Source organism: Nilaparvata lugens, chromosome 6 (genome assembly GCF_014356525.2).
Source record: "Nilaparvata lugens isolate BPH chromosome 6, ASM1435652v1, whole genome shotgun sequence".
NCBI classification, from domain to species: Eukaryota; Metazoa; Arthropoda; class Insecta; order Hemiptera; family Delphacidae; genus Nilaparvata; species Nilaparvata lugens.
Genome location: NC_052509.1, coordinates 57,585,536 through 57,595,491, shown reverse-complemented (window position 1 = coordinate 57,595,491; position 9,956 = coordinate 57,585,536). Strand labels below are relative to the sequence as shown.

At 33.0% G+C, this 9,956-nt stretch overlaps 1 protein-coding gene across 3 annotated transcripts in view; it reads left to right on the top strand.

Moving 5' to 3' along the window:
• The first annotated feature begins 374 nt into the window (after positions 1-374).
• The window catches only part of LOC111058112 (carboxyl-terminal PDZ ligand of neuronal nitric oxide synthase protein), a 291,989-nt gene continuing 282,407 nt past the window's right edge, over positions 375-9,956 (top strand). For 2 of the 3 annotated variants that reach the window (XM_039431317.1, XM_039431314.1), the window contains exons 1-2: positions 375-836; positions 1,330-1,716. In XM_039431317.1, the coding sequence (XP_039287251.1) occupies positions 1,643-1,716 (74 nt within the window). In that variant the 5' untranslated portion in view covers positions 375-836; positions 1,330-1,642. The remainder of the gene's footprint in view (positions 837-1,329; positions 1,717-9,956) is intronic. The other variant, XM_039431321.1, reaches the window with a different exon arrangement.

Here is a 9,956-nt window from a genome sequence, read left to right as displayed (position 1 = left end):
TTTAATTTTTCATAGAAAACAAAAATGTTCATAACATGCATAGTTTCCGAGATATATGATATCTTACCTTACTATCCTTAAAAGAGCTGTGGAGTTGAAAATTGTGTTCCAAACTTTTCCCTCTTTAATCTTTCGTTTACTGGACTACTACCGCGCCTAACGGATTTTGTTTTCAATGAGAATATACATGAATTGAAAAAGAGTAGCTACTTCTATGAGACGACGATATTGTAAACTTTCATAAAGCATGAATCATGAATCACACGGTTTGTACCAGGAAATGGAGGTAGTTCGTGAAGCGGTGGTAGATAGCGTTGCCATCGCATAACCAGCATTCCATTGGCTGGATGCAACTGCAGGAACGCGTTCCGTTCTACAAGAACAGAGAACAGAGTCCGGTTGGATTCCGGCATGTCATGTTGTGCTGTGTGAAGGTTCAGTTCATCACATAACCTCAACATTTCTTTCCACGCTCGTTAGGCAAACGCCGCATCCTCTCTGTATCAATGCCACATCAAGTCGAGTTCTAAAACAATGTTCACAGTTGTGTATTTCATACTTTACTACGGCACAGGGACTTGTCGTTCGAATAGGGTGATTAACGTGGATTCAAAGTTGTTTACAAAAACTACTGCACCGTGAATAATATTGTTGTTATCAACGGTTCTGCCGGTGTCACTGCTAAATTCAAAATTCAGTCTGTATGTGCGAGGAGTTGTGAATGTCAGTGTAAAACAAAGTTATAGTTCTATTTTCAAATATTTCAACCACCCAAAGCCTATTGCAAGTACACCGCTCACTGTCTAATAATAGTTTGGAATATTGGATGCATACCGGTAAGTGTATTTTTGGATATTCAAAACTTCATTTCAATAATGCCTAATTATTGTACTCTATTATTAAAGTTTCTAATAATGATTAAACAGAGTAAAGCAGCAATTGTTGAATAATTGTATCACACGACTGTTCACTAGTAGAGAATCGTTCAGAATCATTAGTTCAACTTGAAATTTGAAAACTGCTACTAAAGCAAAAGATTGTTTTAATTCAGTGGGCAGCGTACCGTATTTTAGGTTAGAAGAGAGATTTTGGGCGCCGTGTGGCTCGAGAGAACGCTATTTTCGTTACATTGTTTTTGTCTAGCTTCTCTTTTTTTACACACTTATCCGTCCGTGAATGTGTGTAGACTGTAGGCGGTGTACACTGGACGAGACGGAATATTGTTCTGTTTCGTGGACGGCTTTTTGAACTTCAAAAATTCTCTAAATTAATTCCCTCTCGATTTCTTTTGTTCACAATTAATCTGACAAATTTATGTTTTGTTTCCAGTGACCGATTTGAATGAGGATTGGCTGTGACAAGTGAAGGAATATCGAAATCACTAACGTAGAGAAATAATTGTTGGTGAATCATCCGGTTACTTTGAACTGTTGAAAGTGTGTGTTACATTATTCATATAGCCTAATTGGTTTACACCTGGATGAATGAATCAGTTATACAGCGGTTGTCCTACGATTGACACACGACGTCGATCTTGTGATTGAATACAACAGTGAAGTTTTCGGGAGTGTTTCAAGTGATTTTTGTTGTGAATTGACCTGCCTGAATATGCCGTCCAAGAAGCAGTACAATCTTGTCCAGAATGACGATTACGACACTCGAATTCCACTCCATCCTGAAGAGGCTTTTCAGCATGGCATCACATTCCAAGCAAAGGTTAGTTGGTTTTTAAAACTTTTTTTAGAGTATAAAACCGTATTTGGACCATGGTAATCACATTCAAAGCATAAATGTTAGTTGTTTTTAACACTTTCTGTAGAGTATAAAACCGTATTTAGACCAAGGTAATCACATTCCAAGCAAAAGTTAGTTGGTTTTTAACACTTTCTGTAGAGTATAAAACCGTATTTAGACCATGGTAATCACATTCCAAGCAAAGGTTAGTTGAGTTTCAACACTTTTTTAGAGTATAAAACCGTATTTAGAACATGGCAATCTACTATGATATCGATTTGTGCTATTGATAATATATGATCGACAAATTCCTCAGATTCAAAAGTTCAGATTGAATTTCTATTACTCTCATAAAAGTTTGCTAATCAGTTTGGGGAGAATACCAGAATTGTATATCCTATACTATTAAACGACCAACTTCTGTTTACTTATATGTTTGGATGTTTATATGTTTGTATTACACCGGATCTCGAAATCGGCTCTAACGATTCTCACGAAATTCAGAGCATAGTAGGTTTATAATATAAAGATTCGATTGCACTAGGTCTAATCCCTGGGAAAAACTTGCTAAAGGACATTAAAAGGATAATTACTATTCATCCTTGGAAAAACAGCTGATAATAATTATTTCGTCGTCTGTTGGTGATGGAAGTGAGTGAACGAGTTCATGTGTGTGGGACTGTGTCAAAATTATGACTCAGCTGTTGAACTTTTGTAATCATTCAATCAGGTACTTAGTGCCGGGTTGCAAAAAAGCCGGGTTATTTTCAATCCTGATTAATTCCAGTAGATCCATCTTTTTGAAATGGTCTTCTCTGATTTGGATCACATCCTTTAATCAGGATTAAAATTTAACCGACTTTTGTGCAACTGGGCCTTTGTGAGGTAAATTTTTGCATTCCTCTGGAAATTAATCTCAATTTACTGTGATTAGATAGAACATTTCTGTATGAATGTTATTATAATTTCTTCTTTCGTAATAAATTTTTTATGCTTTTGTACTCTAGAGCGAAGCTCGGTCCCCGATATTAGGTATATAAATTAATAATAATATGGATATGATTTATCTTTCTAACCACTGTAAAAAGGAATAATGATGATCAAGATTCTATTTAATGGGGGATTGTGATAATATCAAATAATCAGATTCACGTGATTGTGTTTTTTTATTTTATAACTAGAAACATTTTATAATGATCTCATCACTTGAAATGATCTTCCATGATCTGTATAATGTTGTTTAATACAACTTTGATACGAGTTATTACAGGAATAATGTTGAGTCATTACCAACTTAATTTAAATAAGCTTCTCAAATCACATTGTATTACATATTACATTTAAAATTGTGTACGCGTCTATTGTGAGGTCTACGTTATAATTGTAGTGAAGACAGATAGGAGAACAGCATTGCCAAATCTCTACCTTGCCACTGCCTTCTATAGAGGATAGCTGATGTCTGATTTAATATTAACATAATTCTTAGGGTAGCTGATACCGGTATGTGATATTATCATTATCATTCTTATTTGAAAAAAAAATCAACGATATTATATTATTCGTCAACAAAATATATTTTTCAATTATTGAATATTAAATTTCCTTAATTGAGATTGAATTTCCAGTTAATTATATTTCTACATTTTTAAAAACGATCTGGCAACCTCGTGGAGCTAGAGCAGGATAGTGCTATTTGCTTTGTCGAATGAAGACCAGGATAGCAACACCTTTGTTAATTAAATACCGCCATTATAATGTGAACCTCACTATATAATATTTATGTGATCGTTTTTATCTATCACAAAATTTCAGCTCCACTTACAATTGAACCTGATAAAAGTTTGTTTTTAAGAGAATAATCTCCCTAAACTCACCCACTGTGAACAGAAAATGATGATCAAGTCCTTTGTAATAGGGGATAGTGCTGATGAAGACCCCTATCACTAGAGCGTTACGTAATTCAAAGATACTCCCTGCACTCCGATTAACAAGAGGGGAAAACAGGTAGATTAAAGTGTATGACGTAAAGGTTTGAGCATTCCAAGGTTCTGTTCTGATCTAATATAGATTAAGACTGTTTAACTGTAACCATAACCTCAGAATTAAAAGTTCAATATAAATACGAAATTGGGTATTGAGGGTTTATCTACTAGTAGTTCTGTGAACAGTAGACCTCACGCAGTATTCTCATCCACAAGTACCTGATTGAAACTATAGACCTTATGGAAATACAGCAATAGACTGGCTTCTCCACACATCTGTGTAATCACTTGTCAGCTGATTTATGATGAATAATTCTATAGTCTGATTTTTACTCCAATACTGGCGTATGAAGGAGGCTCCTTTTTCCTTTTATATTATCCTTAAAATGCAAAATTTCCAAAAACCTTGTACATACGTCGAAGCGCAATTAAAAAAGGAACATACCTGTCAAATTTCATGAAAATCTGTTACCGCGTTTCGCCATAAATGCGCAACATATAAACATTTAAACATTAAAACATTAAGAGAAATGCCAAACCGTCGACTTGAATCTTAGACCTCACTTCACTCGGTCAATTAGTAACACATTTTAACATTGATTTAGTGATCACAGGGAGTGAGAATATCTGCAAAACAATATTATAGAAGTATCATACAAAGGAATTATTAACTAAACTGAATTTGGAAATTGTTTTGAAATGTGGAATACTACTAGTGGTATCACAATAAAATTATAATTAAACAAAATTCAATGAGTGCTTCAAGCCAAATATGTGTAATAAATCAATACAGCAGCTCTATAAAATAGAAAGAGTTCATAAACGGGAAAGAGTAGGCTACCCGCTTAACTTCTAAGTTGCTGAGCTTTCAATCGGTGATGTGATTTTTTGATGATTCAACATTTTTGCAAAACACGGGAAACAATAGGCCACCCGCTCAACTTACTTTCCATTGTATTGTGCATAGACTTTCCCAATAGCCTACGATTATAAATCATACGTTCCTTTCTCATTTTATTTTTCATCACTTATCTTTTTAATTAATTGATTGATTAATTAATGAATAATTTTAATAAAGGAGAAAATCAATCAAAGTTTATTCATCAAAAACAATTATAATGCAAATTTGAATACTATAACATTTAATACAAATAAAACAAAGTAGTTTTATGCATTGAATAATTTCTTAATGGGCTTAGATAATATTTAATGAATAAATATACACCCCACTATATAGAATAATAGGATATTCGTTGGTCTCTGCAATTGAATTGATCCGATAAATGATTTGTTTATTATGGCAGTAGTGCGCAGTAATTAAGAAAGATTTGATAAAACTAAAATACCTAGACTTTCTGAGCTGGGTTTACACCAAAGTTATTAACAAAATGTTAATAACTTAATTCTTATAGATTCTATTAGATTGAACATCACTTATCATACATATAATGATGAACATATGTGTTTGTCAAGTTCCGTTCAATCTAATAGAAACTATAAGGATTAAGTTATTAACATTTTGTTAATAACTTTGGTGTTACCCCAGCTTTATATTAAGCTCGTCAAAAAATTAATTATACAATATACTGTAGTGCTAAACATGAAACTGTTCTTGAACCAATTAGCTCTGCATTTCAATCAACCATGATCTTGCAGACAATATTAATAAATTTCACTCTTATTTCTATAATATTCGATAATCATGTGATAGTTAACCATTTATGACGTACTAATTGAAAAAGTATATACCTCTAACAATAATAGAACTTTTAACAGCAGCTTTATGTACAAGAAGACTACACAATCTGATTGATCCCATACTGATTATAAATTATTACTCTATCAACTTATTAGTAATTATTATAAATCATCGATAAATCAATAATTCCATTGGCAATGAAAGTAGATAACTCTGGTTGTTTGCTGGTGTGTTTAGAACAAACAACCCAATTGAGATTGAAAATAAAATGTTGAAATGCTTTTAACTCGTTAAGAGTTTGACATTCATTTTGTCATAGTGTCGGAATAGTCCAAAAATAAGTTTTCTTCAATCCTGAAATTTTGGTCAAAAACGTTCAACAACGCTTTCATTTTATCTTCACTTCTCTAAATATTCATACACATGGTTTTCAGATTCATAAGAAGTTGATCTTTCAGAGTAGCTTATTTCTTGTTTCTTGCAATACTATAGACATAAATTTTACATGGTTTTCTTACCAGAAATCTTATAGTATCCGATGTTCTCATGTCTGATAGAATTGAAAACGTTATTCTTAACAAAAATTGTATCGTCCCAAAGATTCTAATTGATAACCACAGTCATGATGGAAATCTGTTGCTAGATGAATCAAAAAACCAATCATAAGTAGTCGTTGTACGTGATAGATACTATAAGAACATTATTATATTTACAAATAAAAATAATCATTAAAATACAATAGTTTTTGGTGTGACTGGAAAAAGAAGCATTGAGCTCCAGTCACAAGTTCTAAAAAAAAGAAATATATTTTTGTAATCTAATAAAAGCAGTAAAAATGAAACAATTCTGCTGATGGATGATAATCTATGGATGTTGAATTTTATCAATAATTGAATAGATATAATTCTAGAGAATTAAAACATTTTCAACAGTTTTCATTTGTAATTTATTTTTAAAACAAATATTAATATTTCCTTCACTCCCCATGAAAGTTTCTTCAGGCACACAGTTCGGTATTCACTCATAACTATTCAAATTGGTAATTAAATCTTGATTCAAATGTACTGCAAAATGCTATTTCAACGAGTTAACAAAGCACTATGAAAATGATCGTTGAAGGTCGCGATGTGCTCAGGTCATGATCATTTACATGTGTAATTCATTCATAACATTTCCGGTAGATTTCACAGGTGTTGAAGCTCACTGCTTCCATGATTCTATAGTGAGGTCCACGTTATAATGGCAGTGAAGAAAGATAGGAGAACAACGTTGCCGAGTCTCTGTCTTGTCAATGCCTTCTATAGACGGTAGTTGATACAGGTTTATTGATGTAATAATAACTACTGTTCATTCTCGTTTAAAATAATCAAATATATTTTATCACGCAAGAAATTATATTTTTCAATACTTTTATAATGAATTTAACTTACATAATTAAGATGAAATATTTTTTAAATTAATTATCAATACTACATTGTTAACCTTCCGGCAGTCGCACTGTTGTAAAAAGTACAACAGTGTTAGTTTTTTGCTGCACAAAACTATTGCATGGGGTGGTGTCAGTGAATGAATCACCCATGCATTCCAAAACTTTCCCCCCATCACTCCACTGAGTTGCAGTATCAACCGAGCAATGGTTCAGTCTTTAGGTGCCATTTAGTCGCGACAGTGCATAAGATAGGGAAAGACTGTATACGGGGACTGTAAACGAACCAATAACACAGAATTGATGGCTTTGCTTGACACCTTATTGGGCTATGAAATGGTAATCATCCAAATGTTCATAGGCGTAAAATAATCCAAGAAGATGGAAAAAGTAATATTATACAATTAATTAATATGTTTTGACAGTAAAAAGAGTACATAACACGTGGAAAATTGGATGTTGTAAAAATACAACACGCTACTGCTCGTGTGATTGAGTAGGGCGCGACTACCGGAAGGTTAAAAGACGATCCGGCAACAGAGCAAAACGAGAAAGAGATAGAGATCCGATTGCCAATCAAACACTGCCATTATAACGTGGACCTCACTATGAATCGAATAGAATTATTCTGTGTAGATCAGGGTAGAAACCTAGGAAGGATGGAAGGAATTCTAGAAATGCAGTTCTGCTATTCAGAAATGTATGTGCAACTATGTATTTGTTGAGAAAAGATTTCCTGATAGGAGTGTATATATTATCAGTGACTCATTCATAACTATGCAAACGTGAATGGGTGTGTGAAAACGCCTGTAGTAAGTGAATCACGATGATGCACTACTTATTAACTTTTATGAATGAGTGAGAGACAATAATGGAAGAATGAATGATTCCTACTACTCATAAACTACTCATTCATAACTATGACAACGTGAATGGGTGTGTGAAACCGCCTGTAGTAAATGAATCACTACGATGATGCATTACTTACGAATTTTTATGAATGAATGAGAGACAATAATGGAAAAATGAATGATTCCTACTACTCATAAACTACTCATTCATAACTATGACAACGTGAATGGGTGTGTGAAACCGCCTGTAGTAAATGAATCACTATGATGATGCATTACTTACGAATTTTTATGAATGAATGAGAGACAATAATGGAAAAATGAATGATTCCTACTACACATAAACTACTCATTGAAAACTATGCAAACGTAAATGGGTGTGTGAAACCGCCTGTAGTAAATGAATCATTACGATGATGCATTACTTACGAATTTTTATGAATGAATGAGAGACAATAATGGAAAAATGAATGATTCCTACTACTTATTCATAACTATGACAACGTGAATGGGTGTGTGAAACCGCCAGTAGTAAATGAATCACTACGATGATGCATTACTTACGAATTTTTATGAATGAATGAGAGACAATCATGGAAAAATGAATGATTCACTCAGTTTTCTCATGAAAATCTGTTATTCAATTATTATTTGTAGGACTTGTAAGTACAATCTCATTCAAGATCAAACCGGTAATAGAACGGTAGAACAGAAAGTGGTAAAACTGGTTACGAGTTTAGCATACGGTATTGTGGTGGGACTGTAATGTTACTGTTTGAATATTGTAATTTCATGTACTGCACCACGTAATAGAGATATGAATAAATAATGCTGTGGGTTTTGCAGTTTTCCTTGATTCTTTTCTGGACACAAATTGTTATCTAAACTGTTAACTTTTAATGTCGGGGACCGAGCTTCGCTCTGGAGTACAAAAAATTTATTAACTTTGTTGTAGTTTAGACATTGTGTTACTTATAAAATATTACGAAAGAAGAAATTATAATAACATTCATACAGAAATGCTCTATCTAAACACAGTAAATTGAGATTAATTCCCAGAGGAATGCAAAAATTTACCTCACAAAGGCCCAGTTCCACAAAAGCCGGTTAAATTTTAATCCTGATTAAAGGATGTGATCCAAATCAGAGAAGACCATTTCAAAAAGATGGATCTACTGGAATCAATCAGGATTGAAAATAACCCGGCTTTTTTGCAACCGGCACTAAGTACCTGATTGAATGATTACAAAAGTTCAACAGCTGAGTCATAATTTTGACACAGTCCAACACACATGAACTCGCTAACTCACTTCCATCACCAACAGACGATGAAATAATTATTATCAGATGTTTTTTCAAGGATGAATAATAATTATCCTTTCAATGTCCTTCAGCGAGTTTTCCCAGGGATGAGACCTAGTGCAATCGAATCTTTATATTATAAACCTACTAAGTTCTGAATTTCGTGAGAATCGTTAGAGCTGTTATAACATATTATAAACATTTTATAGGCTAAACACCCAAACATCTAAACATATAAGCAGAAGTTGCTCGTTTAATAGTATAGGATACACTTACAGAGACCTCAAAGATGGATAAATCGTTATTTTAAATAATCATATTTATTTAATCTGTGAAACTACATAATATTGCTACATATTCTATATTAGCACAAGATTATTCAATGAAAATTTTGTGTAAATGGAGACTCAAAACGGATTCCCATTTATCAGTATTGAGAGAGATAAAATAATAATATTATTGCATTCTTTTCTCTCTTGTACCAGTGAACGTATCCGGTACAGTGAAAATATTATTCTCATATAAGTTCTAATGGGACTTTTCAAACTCGTTCGGCCGGGCTGAGTGTGAATAGTTCCATTAGAAGGCATTAGATTTATATTTTCATTGTACCCGGTCACTGACTCTGATGTGTGATTGATATGTGGGAAACTGCTTTCATCCTTATGATGAAAATTGTCATTTTTTCAAATGATTCACTTGGCTCAAGTAGGTTAGTGAGTACACTTTACTCAAATTATTGAAATACAATAGAAGTTATCAAGTACACTTGAAAATGGCACTTGAAGAGTTGATACTAGTTGTGTTTGATTAAATAAAAATGTAACTTATAAATGTTATAGTGTTTCAATAGTTTAGTGAAACATGGAAAAAGGTCTTCAACCATAAAAGTTATCGATATCGACCCTTGTCCAAATGGTGAGAACTTTTTTTAATTCTGTGGGCTCATTTCTTATTTAAAA